The 20845-nt window shown below is 34.1% G+C and overlaps 1 protein-coding gene across 1 annotated transcript; it reads right to left on the bottom strand.

The window, feature by feature from the left end:
• Positions 1-2692: 2692 nt before the first annotated feature.
• Positions 2693-7041, bottom strand: LOC133849235 (transcription factor btd). Its single transcript, XM_062285170.1, has 2 exons — positions 5596-7041; positions 2693-4826 (listed from the first exon to the last, which is right to left on the bottom strand). Exons 1-2 carry the CDS (start codon positions 6312-6314, stop codon positions 3317-3319), a joined length of 2229 nt encoding a protein of 742 aa, XP_062141154.1. The 5' UTR covers positions 6315-7041; the 3' UTR covers positions 2693-3316.
• Positions 7042-20845: the final 13804 nt, after the last annotated feature.

Raw genomic sequence — 20845 nt, 5'->3', positions numbered from 1 at the left:
TATGTAAAATATACTAAATAATACCCGCAAAAATACTAAAATATACTAGAGACTATTTTTTGTATATTGATATCTAACCGCTATCCATTTTGAATGAGAGAAAACTGTGTGGTATTAAAAATATACCGAATTAATATACCACAAAAATACTAAAATATACCACAGGCTATACTTGGTATATTCATATTTAATCTGTGAAATACCCGCTATCCACTTTGACTAAGAGAAAAACTGTGTGGTATTTAAAATATACCGAATTAATTTACCACAAAAATACACCACAGGCTATACTTGGTATATTCATATTTAATCTGTGAAATACCTGCTATCCATTTTGAATAAGAGAAGAACTGTGTGGTATTTAACATATACCGAATTAATATACCACAAAAATACTAAAATATACCAAAGGCAATATTTGGTATATTGTATGTACCGAAAATTGCGACATTGCTTCAAAGTTACGATTGTTATTCTATAAACTTATATTCCTCTATTTAAGACTTCTATTTGTATCCAAAAATTGCCTTGAAATAGCTGGCAACCGAAAGGCGTATTACAATTCATATTCGAAAAAAACAATTTAAACAAATATATACTGTTATGGTAATACAAATAACAATATACAAAAACAACATTTTATTTTCGTTTTGGTAATAAAGATGATGGCAAATAAAAATAATTAAAGATCATCAACAGCAAAAATGTATTTTAAGGTGTCAACATTTTTTGAATTCGTAATCATATGGAAAACTCTATTATTATATAATATTGTATTTTGTATTTTGCAGAGCATTCCATTTTCCAATTTGTATATATTTTAATATGATTTTGAATTATTTTTATTCGCAAATGAATTGTATTACCAACATTGGATCTTTCATTTAGCGATTTTAAATTCATTAAAATTCCTTAATCGTAGTTAAAGTATAAGATTTAAGATTGATAAGATTTACTAGTTGTAATCAGTTTGAAAAGAACAAATCGAATTAAACTAAAATGGCAAATAAAAAAAGTCGAATCCACATTTCCAATTTGTAGTAGTTTCCTTCGATTCGAGGAATGTGCGATGGAGACTACAATGAATTAATTTACTCGCATGTACTCGAATTCAACTGGACTGTTGTGGCTGGCATCAATCAATGTTAAAGTGGCACAAGCGCCACGACCAAAGAAACGAAGCGAAACAAAACAAAACGAAGCGAAGTGAAAGAAACAAAAAATCTGTATAGATTAATCGATTCACTCATGAGTTATACAAATGTTGACACCGCACTGGGGAACCTTCGGTGGCTGAGAGAGTTTATTGCTGGGGGTTTTGTGGCCAAAAAGGGTTAGGCGTAGTACACACTAGAGTGAATTGTGGATAGGAGATTCACACGAGCGTTAATCATACGACGCGTTGACCGCAAAATATATTTTTAGTGCGCTTTTTCGCCTCTCCTTCGTCTTCACTTCTCACTTTTCTCTCTGAATGCATAGACTCGGACTCTGAGGCTGACTCTGGACTCTTGGGCGCATACTAAATAACGAATAAATTTTATTGATTTATAACTGAAGTTGTGGCCATTGCCGTTGCCGTTTGCTTTTGTACACACACTCATAAACCTGGAGCCCCTTCGCACAAAGTTTAACACGAGTTTACTTTGAAGTGAGACTGAGACTGAGACTGAAACTGGGACTGCGACTCAGTCTCTGTGACTGAGACTGAGACAGCGGCTGAGACTTCGGCTGGGACTGTAACTCTTGCCTTAATGATGATAAATGATCATGTTATGATTTGTTAATTTTTCTTCAACTTTTTTTTTTCTCTCTTACAACAAATTTTATTGCGTGTAAAATACAAATATCCATCGAGCAACTTATGAGTAGTTATGTTTTCAGTTTAGCTTTCTGTTGTGAGTTTCTGTTTTTTTTGGTCAGTTAATGGCTCTAAAATGTTAACTTTGTACTCATCTGGAAGAAAAGCAGTTGAAATTCTGTTAACCAACAAAAATGGCCTAAAAAATGGGCTTATCATTTAAAACAATACATGATTTCAGCAGGGCATTAAAATAAACTATACTTTTATCGATGTCGATTTCAGCTCTCAATTAAACAACCACAAACCTAATTAATAATCATTTCAATATTAAGTAAACATTATATATAAAAGAATTTCAGAAACGATTTTTCAAAGATTTTCCCATTCAACTTGTCCAACATTTTTAAATATATGTGTGAATATTATTATATAGACTTAATTTACCGACTCATTATTATGATATTTCATTTATTAAATGGATTTAAAATTTTTGAAAATTCATTTTGGGATTTGAATGAAATTTCATAATTTTTATTGAAAATTGAAAATTTTTGAATCTTCTTGGTTCAAGTTTGAGATTTACTTGAAACAAGATTATAATCTTAAATTCAAAATATAGGTCAATCTAGATCTGTTTATAGATTTTCGAGCTTGATTTAAAAATAAACCTTCTTGACATCAAAGAATCTGGATTCGAGATTTAATTCTTGATTTTAGCACGTTTTTGTCTTTCTCCTAAAATATTATATAAAACATTCAGAAATATTTGAAATATATTAACTATATTTTCAGAATATTAACGCTTACTATATTACAACTGAAATAGTTTTGGAAGAAACTTCTGCTCGAAAAGAAATGAAAACTCAATTCGCAATTTGGTGTTGAATATTTTGTTATTTTTATTACAATGCTTTGTGCGTGTTTTTTGTGTTATTCGATTTTTCGTTTATATAATTTATCTTAAAGACAATTAACAAATCTTACAATGTTATGGTACACACACTTATACATATACAAATACATATATCTTATATATATTGAGAGAGACTGAGTATCTATGTACATACAACTACGAGTATAGCAAAAAAATCTTATTCTATTAAAAAAAATGCAAAAAAATGTTCTTACTTGTATTTCTCTTACACATCTAAATGTTTTTTGTTAATATCAGTTTTTTGTTTTGTTTTTGTGTTTTTTTTTTTCTTGTGTTTGTTTGTTCTTGTTTTTGATTTACTTAAAAACAACAATTAAGTTACTAGCAAAACAAAATGTAGACGACATCGGTTAATATTTTGGGATTGATTAGAATGCATTATATATATATATATAGTATGTATATATAGTATGTATGGCGGTTTCAACCGACTTTTCCACATATCGTAATAAAAAAAATGCAAAAAAATGAAACAAAATTCGAAAATTGTTGTTTGCCTTTTTGTCGAATTCTGTGTGTTAACAACATGGATTATTTTTGGGTGTTTGGGTGTTTGGGTGTTAATCCGCACTTAATGCCTAATCCGTGGCATGGGGATGATATGCGGCGGTCCACGCATTATGATGATGGTGCCCATGGGCGTGGGCGTGTGCATGGGCGTGGGCATGGGCGTGGGCGTGGGCGTGAGCATGGGCATGGGCAGCATGATGATGATGATGATGATGATGGGCATAACCATATCCCGGACTATTGGCGAATTCAGCGGACGGATAACTTCCACTGCTGCTGCCACTGCCGCCGGCATACTCCGATTTCATTGGCCCAATAATGCTTGCATATCCGCCATTTGAATTGTTGTTGCAATTGCTGCTGTTGCTGTTGCTGTTGCTGCTGCTGCTGTTGTCGCTGGCACCGCTCGCCAATCCGGACATCGTCAAGCCGTATTCCGCCGCCAGCTGTGATTCACTTTGCATCGCCAGCGCCGCATAATGTTGCGTCTGACTGTTGCTGTTGCTGTTGCTATGGCTGCTGGTGTTGCTGTTGCTGTTGCTGGTGCTATTACTTGTGTTGCTGCTGGACACTGCCGACGATCTCAACGATACGGGTCTGGCACTTGCTGAGGTAGTTTGATTCTGATTCATGGCACGATTATTACTGTTACTGTTGCTATTACTTGTGTTGCTGTTGCTGTTGCTGCTGCTGCTGTTGCTGGACCACGGATCGTAGCTGCTCCTGTTGTCGATGTGATGCTGCGGCTGGAACAATGGTGGCGGCAACGGTGGCAATCCACTCGACACAGCCGACTGATGATACAGATTCACTGCATACGGCGTGTAGCCCAAGCTGTTGCCGCTCGGCGTCTCTGGTTGCTCAAGTTTCAGCTGCTCGCTGCTGATGATGGGCAACGTTGTTGCCGATGATTTTGTTGTGGTTGCTGTCGTCGCTGTTGCTGTGCTGCTCTTTGCTGACTTTTTGCTCGACATCATCAACTTGTCATCCTTTAACTTCTCCTGCTTAATGGCAGCTCCTTCCACTGTTGTTGTCGCCTTTGTTTCGGCCGCCAGCGCTTTCTTTGTCTTCTTGTCCTTGAAGTGCGTCTTCTTGTGCTTGCTGAGGTGATCGCTGCGTGAGAATTTCTTCGAGCAAATGGGACACGCGTATGGCCGATAGTTGGTGTGCGTGCGTCCATGGCGCTGCAGCTCATCCGATCGCGAGAAGCGCTTGCCACACGTCAGACAGAGGAACGGACGCTCGCCGGTGTGCCAGCGGAGATGGGTCTTCAGGTGCGACGCCTTGCCGTAGAGCCGCTCGCAGCCGGGTATGTGGCAGATGTGCTGTTTGCGTCCCCGTTCATCGGGTCCCACAATCGGTGGCAGGCCGCTCATTTCGTTGGTGCAATTGGGGCACGTGCAGCGGACGGAGCGACGTTGCAGTTGCGTTTGGAATGCGATGTCATCGAAATTGAAGCTGGGATAGCTTTGCGATGACCATGGCTGGTGGGAGAACCACGCTGCTGAGGCTGATGCTGCCGCCACGCCCACGTTGCCATAGTAATCGGAGGCGTATTGCGCATATGGAAATTGCGATCTGCAAGAGAAATCGAGAATTTCAATTAGTATGTTTCATTCAATTCAGTTTTTCAACTAGTCTCCATTTATATAACTATCTATAAAGCACTTGCCAAAAGTTGGCAGTTTTTAGCCTTAATATTTGTGGAGATTTCAGTGTTTAAGTTAAGCACATGGACAGAAAGACGGAGGCGCAAATTAACTCGATTGTTTTACTTATGTGTCGATAAAGCACATGCAAAAAGTTGCGCTTTCTAGCTTTGCTGGGTTGTGGAGATTTTCGGACGAACAGACAGATACTATAGCTACTTAAATTATTTTATTCATTTAAATTAAATTATTTCATCATTATACATTAACGGTTTAACCTTTGAAACAAATGCAAAGAGTTGGCACTCTCGAGCTTTATTAGTTACGGAGTTCTTGTGGTTCAAACTTGCGGACAGACAGATACTACATCAAGAGGTAATATAACTGTATGCCTTTTAATACCTTTGCTATATACTAATTAGTCAATACACAAAGTTTGCAGTCTTTAAGTTTGACAAGTGCAAAGATCTTAGACTTCAAACTTGCGGACAGACAGATACTATATCAAGAGGTAATATAACTGTATGCTATTTAATACCTTCACTATATACTAACTAATCAATACACAGAGTTTGCAGTCTTTAAGTTTGACAAGTGCAAAGATCTTTTGCTTCAAACGAACGGACAGACAGACAGAAGTAATTTCACTAAATGTCAGTTAGTTAATAGATAGATAAAGGGGGAGAGAAAGCACCTACCTTGTGGGCAGTGATGTGTAGGCAGCCGTATTCCAGCCATAGGCGGCGCTGGCCACCGCCGCAGCACCCAAATCGGCTGCAGCTGCTGCCGCCGCCGCTGCTGCGACCGCCGCCGATGATGATGAGGTTGAGGATGCGGATGAAACGGCGGAGGAGATGGATGTGCCATTGGACTGGGCGGGATTGCAGGGGAAAATGCTGGGCGAGACGGATGCCGAGGAAGCTGCCGATTGCGATATGCTCGAGTTGGGCGATGCACTGCCCGTGGATGATGCCTGTGGCGGATATTGCATTTCCATTTTCATTGGCACCGACACCGACACTGAGTTTGTTGCCGCTGCTTGTGACGAGCCGGCGATTGTGGATGATGCATTTGACTGTTTGCCAAATAGCGTTAATGGCGAGGAAGCGTTTGAATTGCAACTGGAGGCGGGGGCGGAGATGGAGGCGGAGGTGGAGGCAGCTGCTGCTGAGGCAGACAGCAAAGATGCGTTCATGAAATCATGCATTGGTTGCTGTTGATCCTGCTGTTGCTGTTGCTGCTGCTGTTGTTGTTGCTGTTGCTGTTGCTGCTGCTGTTGCTGCATCAATTGCTCCTGCTGCAACTGATGCTGATGTAGCTGTTGCTGTTGATGTTGCTGATGATGTTGCAACACCACAGCCGATGTGGGTTGCGACAATGCGTATGGACTCAAATAATTGCAGGCTGCTCCAATCATATTGACAAATTTTTGCGAATGTTTCCACTTGTTTTTCGTTAAAGCTCTTAAGTTGCTGTTGCTATTATTGTTATTGTTAATGGTTGTGTGTAGTCGCTTTTTACATAGCCTTTTTTTGGTGATTTGGATTATTGATTTGTAAGTGTAATTATAACATTGCTTTGCACTTCAATTGTTTTAGACGCCTACGTTGGGCACACGTTCATTTAATTATAGCTTTCCACAACGCGCGCTTCTGCACAAATTTGTTCAAGTTGTTGTTGTTGTTGCTGTTCTTTTTGGCTTTGATAATTGCACTGCTCTTCTGTATGTGTGTGTGTGCGTTGACGTCGACGTCGACGCTATTATCAACAAAAATAAGTTTCGGACGCGCAACTGCAAGTTAGCGCAAATTTCGAATTTCGTTTCGTTATAAGTATTTTTTCATGCACCAGCCACGCACTAGTTGTATTTGTAGTCACACTTTAGCTGTGTTGCTGATTTTAGCTGTTTTAGCTGTTTTACTGTTTCTTCACACTGTGTTGTTTCGTCTTTCTCGTTGTTGTTTTGCGATGTGTTTTTTCGTTTGATGGGGCGAAGAGCGCGCGCGGGGTTTTCTTTCGCTTGTGTGTTTTGCTCGGTCGGTCGTTCGGTCGGTCGGTCGGTTTGTGCTTTTGCTTTTGCCTCAGTCGCTGCGCCGAGATACAACCACCGGTAATTATCGTTGTCGACTGAATTCCAAAACGCAGCGAGAGAGTCTAACAACGTACAAAACGAATCGCTGATGACGGCAGTAGGCAGCGACGGCGACGCAAGCAGCGCATCGGGCCGTCCTCTTCTATCGCACACAGTTTCGCGCCTCACTTCTGTGTGTGCTCTTTGCTGTGTGTGCTGTGTGGTGGTGGTGGTTGTTGCCTCCGCTTTGCCCGCTGGCTCTATCAATGCTGTGTGTTTGGCTCTTCATCTCGCTCGCACGCATTCGTTGTGCGCACACCCTGTTCGTGTTGTTGTGAGTGTGCGTATAACGACTTGCTGTCTTCGTGTGTATGAATGTGCGTGTGTGTGTGTGTGTGTGTTCGCATTATTATGTTGTTGTCTATTGGACCCGCAGGCGTTTTGTTTTAATTTCTATGTGTGGGTTTGTGTGTCAAAGCAATTGGGTGAGCAATATTCGTATGCGTGTGTGTGTCTATGTGTGTGCGTGAGTGTGTGTGTGTGTGTGCTCGTATTACTGCACTTTTGTTCCTAGTTATGATGCTACGGAACCGTTTGTACTTTAACACAAAATTCATAGATATTCGATGTATGTGTGTATGTGTATGTGAATATAGGGCCGTTATGTACATGCCTCCAGTATATTATTATCCTGGCAGTCATATTGAACTTGAGCCAAAAACTAGAATTAACACACACACACACACACACACACACACACATACATACCCACGGCTTGCAGCATAAGAATTTAATATGGGACAAATAAATGTTTTGTACAAATTGCTCTTTAATTTAATCCGTTAATCAACTATAATAATTTACACTCAATTAAATCAGATCACAATTTAACAAGCATATTTTTCAGAAATTTCAAAAATGTTTAAAGTAAAGAAACATGCGGAATAATCCAAATCAATTTCATCTCATTCATTTATTTATTTAAATATAATATAATAGCATTATAAAAAAAAACAAACTTATTGCTTTTAGATAAATACAAGAAATGAAAATCTCATGTCATCTAAAAAGTGCAATTGAAAATTTTCGATTCTCTAAATAATACCATCGCATTTAACACCTTTAAATTAAAAAACACACACACACACATACTAAAAACGATCCATTTTTATATAGCAAAAGAAACAATAGAAAGGGATGACAAAGCATTTTTGGTTGTTCATAAATGTGTCGCAATCCTTCTGGTAAGGATGAAAAAGTTGCAGGATAAGTATGCAAATTGTTGGCGGGTCAATAAAAATACAAATGTCTGCAGGAAGAATATTTATAAAAAAAAAAAAGGGTATCTGTTGCCTGCTACATTGAGAGCATAAAAGTAGGGTAGGGTAATCAAAACAAAATTGCACAACTTAAATCGTCTAAGTAAATGCGGAAAGCTGCAGATAAAAGTATTAAAGACATGTGTTCGACGTGTAGCGCATAATTCAAATATCAATACAATATCAGTAAAAACTAATAAATTTGTGGTCGCGCTCTAACGAAATCACTGTATTTAAAGGGGCGTTACCAGACACCACAGAAGTACTCTACTCAGAGAGAGGGAGCAACAACCACAACGAGCTACGAAGCTACGAAGAGGAGAGAAGAGAAGAGAGAGCTGACTGGGCAAGAGTGCGCTCTCGCTCTCGCTCTCGCTTTCGCTCTCATGCTGCCTTTCGAATAATGTCATGCGTGTGTGTGTGTGTGCATGTGTGCCTACATTAATGTGTGTGTGTGTGTGTATTAATCACACTACACTTTGTTGTTAATAGCTGCTCCTGCTAATGCTGTTGTTGTTGTTATTGTTGTTGTTATTGTTGTATATTGTTCAGGGAGCGGCAGCTCCATTGAATACGCATACGCAACGTGGTCCAACATATCACATATAGTATCTAAATAGCTGCTGCTAATAATGCTGATGAGCTGCATGACATGTAATGAAACCGAACTCACACACACACACACACAACTTTTCGTCGATTCCTTTGTCCTTGTACTTGTAGAATAATTAATTAGCGACTCTGCTTTAAGCACTGCAAGTAACGTTCTCCCAATCCCATCGAGAATAAGCTCAACTATATACATATACATACAACTATATATACATACATACATATATGTATGTTTCATTTATTCCTGTCTGTGTGTGTGTGTTCAACCTCTTTTTAAATTAGCTGCAGATATGAAGGACGTTAGTAGGTCAGGCAACAAATAACATACGAAATAATAAATCAAATACAACATTTATTATATTTGCGTGTATTGTTTTCTTTCCTTCTTCTTTTTTGGTCATGCAAGTAATCTTTTATTAATCAAATTAATTAGTTAACAGGACAATGGCAGTAAGTTCAATATTTAGTCCTAAATTCATTTATTTATTTTCACAATTAGATTCCATACAACATCATATGTACTCATCAATAAGTAACCATAACTAGATCGTCAAAAATTCAAAATTGAAATATAATAATACAAAAAAGAACAAAAATATATAATACATAATATCGTAAAACCTTTTCAGAAATCTTTTGTGATATCTCTCAATTAAAAACTCTAAAAAATACTCTAGCAAAAGATTTGATTTTGGTGAAATATTTATATATGTAATAATATTTAGTAGGGTTTTAGAATGTTAAGTATTTTCATATTTTTAGTATTTTAACATGTATTATAGTTATAAAAATGTAATTTGTATAAAATAAAATGTTCAATTGACAAATCTAAAATTGAATATTACAAATGTTGTTCATAATATCGTAAAAATCTTTTCAGAAATCTTTTCTGATATTTCTCAATTAAAAACTCTAAAACTTACTTTAACAAAGAGATTCGACAACTGAAACATTATAAGCAATGTTGTGAAATATTTATAATATTTAGCTTTACATGTTTTTTGGTATGTTTAGTATTTTTAAGAGTTTTAGTATTTTAGTATTTATAGTAATTCAATAAAGTATAGTTATTAGTCATTAAAATTTGATTCGTATAAAAAAGACTATAAGTACAAATATTTGAAATTTAATATTAGAAATGTTGTTCAACAATTTATAGTTTTGATGCTGCATTTACCAATTACCATAGAATAGGATAATAATCACTCTTTGCAAAACAAAATTGAACAATGATATTACAATTCCTTTCTTTTTGAAGCAAACAAAACTACATATTTCAAATTCGACTATTAATATTGTAGATTTAACTTTACATTACATTAAAATTGAATTCTTAAACAATATTCTTTGTAGTGTTTTTGTCTTGAAATTCTTTCGTATTTTGAGAAATGAATTTTTGAATTACAATTTTCATTTGGAATATTTACAATCCTCTGAGATCATAGTTTTTTATATGTGGATAATCCAAGATGGAAAGGGTAAGAAATGTATTTGTATGTAAAGTAATTTTTACCTGTTGTTGTATTTTAGTATCTCAGTTTTAGCTTTTGCGTTGACTTCTACGCGATTAACCAAAACAGTCAAACAAACGAAGAAAGCTTCTGGATGGTGTCTGCTTGGATTTTCTGGCAAAATGATATGCTAATCTCTTGGCTCGGATTTAGTGAGGATTATCCTGTAGTACCTAGTAAGAGAGAGAGATAGGTAAAGGGAACACGCTACGCCTGAGATACAATTTGCATCCAACTGAGCAGATTAAATGAACGCGCCATGATCTTTTGTTGGTGGTCTCGGATTAAACCGCACCCAGCCAAGTTTGAAAAGCGAAAGAAAGAGACTTGAACTGAACGCGAGACTGAGAAAGAGAGAGACAGAGACAGAGAGAGAGAGAGAGAGAGCTGGGAGGTAGCTGGGGGCCATAAATGCATAATCCACACTTTATGATCGCTTAGCAGGAAAAGTCAAAGGATCGTCTGCGGTAATCCGCAAGCAAAGTTGTGCATCAAGCGTCACCCCTTTTTGGCCTGACTTTATCGAAACTGTGTTGAACATCAGGTAGCCAAAGAGTCGAAGTCGAAGTCAACTCTCTATCTGCATATCTTGGCACATGGTCAGTCTTTCAGTCAGTCAGTCAGTCTCTCAGTCAGTCAGTCAGTCAGTCACTCGGTCAGTCTTCCAACTTCATATGAAATGTTTCATTACATTTTTCGGGGTGACCCGAAACGCTGCTTAATCTGTTTTCAACATTCTAACCCGTTACAGTCTCTCCCTCTCTCCCTCTCTCCCTCTCTCTCTCTCTCCCTCTTTCGCTCTCTCTCTCTTTCTCTCTTTGCCTGATATGCAGCTTAATGTTAATTGGATTTATGGGATTTTCGCATTTAAATCCTTTCACTGTCTGCAAATATTTTGCTCGTTGTGCTCTATGCTTTCAAGGATTAGAGCACAAATCTGGGGGTTTCTCAACAATTGCCTTTCAGATCTATGAACACATGCATGCTCGCAAATATTATATCTCACTTTTGCAATTCCACAAACATTTCCACTCTTCGATCCAAATACTTGATTTTTATATGCTACATTCAAAATAGTATCTTTTTCATGGTAGAACAGTTTTAATAGAACAGCTTTAATAGAAAAGTTTTAATAATAGAAGTCATAGAAAAATATGAAATCATCCAATTCCAAAAAATTTACAAATGCATCAAAAATCCAATACTTAGTTCCAAAAAAGACATTTTTAAAACTATTTAGTCTTTTTTGAACTAAGTATTCGAATTTTTATGCATTTCTGAATTTTAATATTGCATCATTTTATATACATATTTCTATTTTTATAATTGAAGTACATGGTCAAATATTCAATAAACACATCTAGCATCATTTCAATTTATTTATTTTTTTCATTGTGCATTTTGCATTTATTATATCATCATTTTATATATATGTATATTATATATATCATTCCAAAATTCTTTCATTAAAAAAACTTATTAACATTACATCTTTACTTAACTTTTATTGCATTAACAAATAAACAAAATTCTAAATAAAAAATTAATCTTTGGAATATTTATTACAAGATCCAACATAAATTAATAAGATTTTTTTAAGGTGTAAGTCTCAAAAGTTTTCTAAAGTTCAGAATTTCTCCTGAAAGCAAGCAAAAGCAGCACAAATGAATTTGAACCATAGTTTATTTATATTTTTGATACAATATACATCATTATAATGCTAATCAAATTATTATAACAACATAGTTGCATCCATATTATAATTTTACCAAAATTCGCATACCTACTAATGAAATTTGTATTAATATTTTAAGGCAAATTTAAAGACCAAAGAATTTTGTCTCATAGTCAGATAGAGTAAATTATAACTTTTTACTTTTGTTGGGAATATCGTGAATATCGTTTTACTTCTGAAGGGAACATTAATAAATCTTTTATCTAGCGTTCCGTAAGATAAAAAGATTCAATCTTAAATATAATAAATATATACAAATACGTATGTTTTATGAATTGTATTAGACCTTTGGAAACTTTGTATTTTCTTTCAAGGTTAAAATGTATTCAACTCTTGGCGAGGTAATTTCTTTTTAGTTCATTGTTAAGATTAGGTAAGCAAGGTGTTGGACCCATATAAGCTCAATATTCTTAAGCAAATATAATTTGTCTACTCCATTATTCACATGATTGTTGCTATTGAATTCATAATGCAAAATTGTCAACATCAAAAATTAATTTGTATATTTGTATGTTCCCTAAAGTGTTAGAATACTTCTTTAAATGACCTAGAATTTACATTTATATTATTTTCATTATTCTGCTCTTAATTATTATAATAACTTTAAAAATATTTAAGTAAAAGCAAATGTAATTGAAATTAAAATTCATTTCGCATTGCAACAATTACCATCATAACGGTTCTTGTATCTTGAATTAAATTCATTTTTATAATTGATAAGCATCAAGAATTTTCATTTTAAGAATCAAGAATTTCATAATCAATCAATTCAAAATTTATTTCAATATTGACAAGATAAATAAATACTTTGCAGTTGTTTTTAAGATTTCGGATAAAAATCATGTTAATTTAAGCAAGTAATCGACTGTAAGATAAGATTGAATCCAAATCAATATACCAAAAAATAAACCTAAGGCTATTAAAGGCCATATTAAAACTCAGCAAAAATAATGAAAATTATCTAAAGATTTAAGAAATTGAAAATGTTGGAATATATGATATTATATGAATATACCAATACAATCAAAATATATCATAAAGAATACTAAAACTGGAAAGAAACTGAAGAAAATAAAAATGATCGAAACTTTTTTGTGGAAACTCAAACAAGTAAGAAAGAGTGTCAATAAAAACATATTCTACAAATATACCAAAAATATGCCACAAATATACAAACATGTGTCGATATTTGGTATATTGATACAATACTACATTCCAATGATACCATAGAATACTAAACATACCATTGCAATAGATTTTTTTTGCCATACAAAAGTATTTCTTAAATAACTTTTACAATTTTTAAATGATCGCAATGTATTTTATACATATTATATTACCTTCTACCCTATGAGTATATGGACTATTGTGGTCAGCGTGCCGCAAAAATACTATCATATACTGAAGGCTATATTTGGTATATTCATAAAATACTTCCCCATTGCATTAGATGTTTTATGCCATACAAATGTATTTCTTAAATAACTTTTAAAAGTATAATACCATCTCTCCACATTGTGGTCGGCTTGTACACTTGTTTTTTACAACTAAAATGGATACTAAAACATAATAGATAAGTATTATAGGGATACCTATAAGTCTAGAAGTACAAGTGCAGAAACTGGAAACTCTAAGAAATTTGGAAGGGCAACAGTTGGCAGTTGGCAACAGAAGTGTCTCTCGGCTCTCTTGGATCTCTTGGCATCGAGAATGTGGAATGTGGAATGTTGTTGCATGCGCTATTTGCACTAAAAATGTCAACAGCATCAATTTACAAGCATGTTCGGTCTCTCTGCGAAACGCCGACGATGAAACAATAGGATTCTAACACATTCCTGGAAATCATATGACACAAATCTCAAACTATCTTCGATTGCGTGCACTTGTTCACGAGTCTTAAGCAGAACCAATACATCACACACACATACAGATGAGAGAGAGGGAATCGGGAAAAAGGCAAAGGAAAAACGAGACACACACACACACACGCAGATAAAGAAGAGCCGCCGTTTGTAGTACACACAGTAAATGGGGTGTCGAAATGATAATCAGTTGGGCACCCCGCTGTTCTCTCTCATTCCCCTCTGATCTTCAGCCGCCCTACTGTGTGCAAGTGTGTGCGAGTGTGTGCGAGTGTGTGTGTGTGTGTGTGACGGCGTTTTACTTTCGCATTCAAACGGGGGCAGCAAACACATTGTTCTTGCTTTAGCTGCCCTTTTGCGAAATACAAATAAAAAGGTGGTCAAGTCAATGCTGCAAGAAGAAGGCTTCAAAGCAACGTGCGACGAACGCAAAACTAGCTCACAAATAGCCACAGACAATGAGACATTAATTGGCCCAACTACAAATTGCAACTGGTTGTTCTTTTCTCTTCTTCCTTTTTTTTTTGTTGTTTTTAATGCTACCTGTCCTCGAGCCTTTGAATTTGTGTGTCCCTTGAGTAACCTGCGCCAATTGAAAGTGGCAAACAAAAACGTTCGTTATGGGAAAATCCGTGTGACAGGCAACAACAAAAAACAAAAAGGGAAAAAGACGATAAAAGGAGGCGACTTTGAGCCAAGTAAACTATATTTACTCCTCGATTAGCGCCAACTGTTGATTGGCTTTATGGGGCACGTGGCGTCTCAACTGAAATGTTTATTTCATTTCATTTACATAAAGACGATTAACATCAAATTTACAAAATTACCTAACAATATTATCAATCTCAATTTAAAAGTAGATTACAAGTCTTAATTTTCAAACTTAAAAAAAACTGCTTGAAATGAGATTTTTGGGTAGAAAAGATTGAATTAAAAATTTTATTATAAATATTATAAAATTAATATAAATTCATTTTAAACGTTTTATTTTATGATTAATGTTTAATGGAATGTTTTATTTTAGATTTTAAGGTAAATTGCAAATCTTGATTTACGATTTGTTCGCTCTTAAATATTAAATCAAGACTTTTATGCATTTTGAGATTAAAAACATCTTATTTTAAAATTCAAATCTTGTTTCAAGAACACTATATACATATATAGAATTCAAAAAAGAAGATTGCAAATCGATCTAAATTCTGTCATTTAAGATCTTTTCGATCTTCAAAAATCTTTAAACAAGATTTTTACATTGAATAATCATAAAACAAGATTTTGTTATTAAATCATCGTTTTTAAATTTAATAATCTTTTAAGATCGAAAAGATCTTAAATGACAGAATTTAGTTCTTGTTTTTTAAAATTGTGGAATTTCCTTCCTTCAAAATTAGAACTTTATTTCTGGTGTTGATGCGCTTGGCTCAGAAAGTAGAGATGCCGCAATTCATTGTGCCTTGTGGTCGTAGGTCTTGGGTTCAAACTCCAGCATTCGTTTTTTAAAATAGTGAAATTTCCTTCCTGCAAAATTAGAACCTAGTTTCTGGTGTTGATGCACTTGGCTCAGAAAGTAGAGATGCCGCAATTTATATTTTGCCATGCGGTTGTTGGTCTTAGGTTCAAACTCAAGTCGGGTTCGTATGCAAAAAGGTTTTATAATGACAATATTTTTTCTGTGTAATTATGTGAAACTAAAGACTGTAAAAAATTAATAAATTTGTTTGTGAGTTCACTGACAAAAAAAGAACAAAATCTTAATGACCAAATTTTCACCAAGAACGTCAATTCTTAAGTTAAGATAGAAATGCAGATTATTTGCATTAGCTATATTAATAACTAGAGAAATTTGGAATTAGCCAAATATCAAAAAGTATAAAAAAAATTAGTGCCAGCAATACATTAATTATACAAAGAAATTATTCCAGTAATAGTTTTAAAATGATTACAATATATGTATAAGTCAAATATAATTTATTAGATACATATAATAAAAAAATTAATTTTTAATTTAAAAATTATAAATTAATAATTAAAATTTACGAATTTAATGTATTCTGGGGGTACTTAAAAATTTGAATATAATTCAGCATTCATTCCAGAAAAAACCTAAACTTCTTGTTTGATTTAATTTACCCACCATTTTTCATTTGATCAGATTTCCAAAAGAAAATCAATAATCTTAATATTTAACAACCCAATACAAAATTTAGAAATTCAAATTCTGCGCCAACTTATACTCCATTATTTTGGTACCAGATGGTCTCATTACTTGACATATTGTACTGCAGAAAAGCTGAATGATATGACTCGAAAGCCAGCTGTTTTGAGTTGTATTTCGCGACACCAGGTGGCGCTAGCCAATTTGCTGTTGATTTGAGTAGAAAATTTCGATCTATTAGTATATCAATTAATAAGCGACTAACAGTTTGTAGCTATTTAGCACAAATGTCAGTCAGAAAGTGTTTTTTTTTAACTTAATCAGATAGATCGGCAAATATGTACACATATCCATTATTGACTCAGTGTACTAGGGCCAAAGCTAATTGATGTGACACTATTATCAGCAGATTCATGTAATTTGTTTCAACAGATGGCGCTATCTTAATAATATCGTAATTTTCGGTAGGTGGACTAAAGATTCTGCTGCACCTTGCACTGCAAGCCGAAGATAGTTTTTGGGATTCATATTTAGCGCTAACGCAAAATATGATTTTTGACATTAAATCCACAGTATGGATTTTCATATTAATTTTTAAAAGGCTGAATGAGATTGCAAAAAAATAATAAAATACTTATTACTGCGCTGTTCATAAACAGAAAATTCTTTAGATTATAAGTTGCAGGATAGTCTTTACTATATATTTTGAATTAGCTTCTATATTGCTGGCATTGGAAGATTTTACGATCTCAACTCAATGTTTGCGAGGTAATGCAATTATGAATATCACCCGATTATATATAGGCGGACCGTTCTTATCGTAAACAGCGATGGCTAAACTCACTCCATAGGGACGACATTTAGTTTGATTCATTGCCATCTGCACTCTCCTGCAAAAATTGAGGATGCTGAGATTTAATTAAGTTTTTATTATAGACAACCTTTTATAATATCGAATTATCAAATCAAATTCTTCTTCCATACAAGTAAAGTATAAAATGTTCGTTTCAAAGTTCTCATATTGTCTGAGTTTAGGCGACCGAACATTTCGGCAATTGCTTATTCCCTTAATTAATATCCTGCTGTTGTTTTTTTTTTTGTATTATTATAGCTATTTGCTGCTTGTTTTAGTTAACTATCATATTCATCATATATTAAGAATAAGTATGTAACAAAAGCATTTGTAAATTTCTTCAATAAGCTAAGACACTAACCAAAGCATATACTTCAATCAAGGCTTATCAAAAATACGAACAAGCTTTAGCTTTTGAACATTATTTTAAAATGCAGCCGTAAATGCAAATTATGTTAGTATTATATGATTATGACATAAAATCAATCTATTGGAGATAACAATTTGTTGTTTTGATTATGACAATCAATTTGCATATGCAATTACATTCAGTGCAACTTAGATATTTAATTATAGAGATGCAGCTGCTGCATCAGTCTTAAAGGTTGAAAATACGCAAATGTTGACAGGCGTAAGACTAAAAATAACCAATTTGTCTAAATACTTGACTATTCAGCTAATGCGTTTCAAAATATGTATTATTGTTTACTTCCGACAAGGTAGGCTCCAAATCGAGTGGACTGTAAAATATAAGGATTGTTACTATATTTTTTAATATGTATGTATGTAAATATATGTGTATGTATATATGTATGTATATACTCAACCAATCTATTCGAACACATTTGGTGGCCAACAACTGTTGATATGGGCATTGAGGGAAAGTTCACGTAATAACCAAATTGTTTATATGACTCTGCAGCTCATCAGCATCTTACCATTGTAGTAAAGATGTTATTTCATAAATGTTGAAATAACATTTTGTTTAATATTTACAAACTTTGTAGAATTAAAGTACCAATCGATGCACCTATATCGACAATAACATTTTTCCCTATCGATATAAAGAATATTCGATAATTGATTGTGGGCTAAAACAATGTGACCATTATAACATGTAGTACGCCACTTGTTGCTGTATACGTTCTAAGTACTTTAAATAAAACTTGTAAACTATAAAATAACAGAAAAATTCCTTGTTCTCAACTGACTCAACAAAAAAATTTAGCGATATTCCAAATGCAATATGCATATTTAAATTTTTTTTTCATACTTTTCTGATAAATTTTGTATAATATTTTATTTAGTTAATTTAAAAGAGACAAATTGGACAACTATGTATATTGAATTATAAAATACGTTTTTTTTTAAGTTGACTTTTAATATACATATATAGAGTTCACTTAACAAAAACTATAATAAAATATTTATGTTCTAATCCTAAATGTTCTAGACAAATGTAAAACCTGTTCAGCTTTTCAAATTTTCGCGCCTCATTGTAAGTATTTTAAAAATATACTAAACATTTTGTTTGTACAAAAAGATTAAAATTTAAAAAAAAAAATAATGATTATAGACCAAATTCTATTAACAGAATGCAACAGACAATAATTCTGAATTGTTTTATATTATTTGGATGTAAAAAAAAAAAAATACAACGATGTTTAAGCACTGTCAAAACTATCGATGCATTAGCAATATCGATATAGCAACTCGATAACAATTTAGCTCATTGGATTATCATAGAAAATGAGCAATTTTGCATGACTGTAATAGAGGAATAAACAAAAACAACTATTATAACATTATTTATGAATAATGCATAATTTCAATATTAAATTTTAATTTTTTTGTTGTTGTTTCCATCGTGCTAGTTGTTGTTTCTCAAACAATGGGCATAAAGTGAGCTGTTTGTTTGCCGACTCTTTTTAAATACGAATAATATAATTTTCAAATAGTCATATTCGTACATAATACTACAATAACTAAATATTAATTTGCTATTGTTACTTCCTCAGTTTCACAATTGCCACATCTATTTAAACGGCATTTTATGACTAGATATTGTGCAGTGCTTCCAAGTAAAAATAATAATAAAGCAAGACGACACTTTTAACCAGCTGTGGATGCACTTTTATGTAAAATGTATTTCAACTGGATTTTAGCTTGTATATTTTTATGTTTGTGCATTATCTGTATTGCCAACAAGATGACAACAAGTTACAATAATTGGCGCAATTTAGAGGGAGTCAAAAAACTGATGCTCATTTCTACGCATGTTGTATATTGATGTGTAGGTACACACATACACCCATACATACACACATTCATACACTCATACGCATACATCCATGGTTTTGAAGTCGATTCAATAATATATACATAGTTTAATTTGCCGGCTAACAATACAATAATAAAAAAAAAAAAACAGAAAAAAAATTAATTTTTAACTAAAGAATAAACCACAAAAAGTTAACAATAAATTTGAGGATTATAATAAAAGTGTAAAACATTTTGCTTGTCAATCGTCACATTGGCTTTTTCACAAGCAAATTAATTTCATGCTACTGCGGCTGGCTAACCAGCAGCGAAAGATACTCGTTGGTGCGTCTCGTTGAAGAGTGCTACATTATATTTGTCCCACTCGCACTCCTTCAAACTTGCCAGAATTGTGTATAGTTGTTATTTTGCCATCTCTTTTTTATCTGTGCTCTCGATTAATTTAATGTTCAAGTGCATGTGTGTGAGTTGTATGTGCTCGTTAATATTTCGTATGTGTGTGTGTGTGTGTGTGTACAAAAGTGTGTAGCAAACAAAAGCGCGCAACAGCTTTAACAAAAAATTAAATAAAATTACATTTAACTGGCAAAACAAAAATCATTGATAAAAATTGACAATTGCATATTTATTTATTTCGTCGGTTATTTAAGTTGCAAGTGCCGGCTGCTAGACAAGGACAACGATAGTTCCACATCCTGGTAGAAACTCCGCTGAATTTTGGTTTTCATGAAACCACATAGCGTTTAGTGTGGCCGCCACGACTAAAAACATGCACATTGGCCACACTCTACACCACAATGTATACACTCGTTATTTTGTTATCTTGCGATTCTCTCCTACACTCAGGCATACGCACACATACAAAACTCACGCACACACACTCACGGCGCATGCCGCCTAAAATGTCCAATTTCGATACCTAGTGGGAATTTGTGACTGCGCTCTGTTTTGATATACACATAAATGTGTTAATTCCAACCAACCGGCAATTTTATATGGCTTATTAAATGTTTATGCATGTTTCCATATTTTCAAAGTGATTTTCTGTTGTCTATTCTTTTATTTTCTATTTTACTATCTCTTGATTTCTAAAGTAACTACAAAAAAATAATAAATATATATATATTCATTTGTTATATTAAAATAATTTCTTTACAAATTTTATTTTTTTGAATGTACAAAATTCGTTTTTAATTAAACATACGTATAAATATGTTTGTATTTGACAAAGTATATAATATTTTGCATTTTCCCAGGCATATATGAATAAGTAGAAAATATATGCCACAAACACCATACAAAGTAAACCAAATGTGTATAGCGTAGTGCTAGTTCCCAAGTCAGCAGTGTGTAGTAAGCGATTTCATCACCCAACTTTGCAGTTAGCCATTGCTTAGCATGACACTCTTTTTGGTGTCTCTCAATGAGAGCGAATCTGAGCGCGAGAGCGTGTGCTCTCATTCTCTCTGTCGAGTACCCTTACTCGTCACTGTCGCCACTGGCTGGCTGGCTGGCGTTACTGGTCGCGCTGTTGTTGCCGTTGTCGTTGT

This window comes from Drosophila sulfurigaster, chromosome X, assembly GCF_023558435.1.
Source record: "Drosophila sulfurigaster albostrigata strain 15112-1811.04 chromosome X, ASM2355843v2, whole genome shotgun sequence".
NCBI classification, from domain to species: Eukaryota; Metazoa; Arthropoda; class Insecta; order Diptera; family Drosophilidae; genus Drosophila; species Drosophila sulfurigaster.
The sequence above is the reverse complement of the archived record's forward strand: the minus strand, read 5'-3'. Positions and strand labels throughout refer to the sequence as shown.

Bases quoted from the DNA above. Each gene is read 5' to 3' on its own strand.
- LOC133849235 (XM_062285170.1), bottom strand. From the start codon at position 6,314: ATGATTGGAGCAGCCTGCAATTATTTGAGTCCATACGCATTGTCGCAA. The intron at 4,827-5,595 runs GTAGGTGCTTTC...TTTCTCTTGCAG, and splicing joins TACACATCACTGCCCACAAG to ATCGCAATTTCCATATGCGC.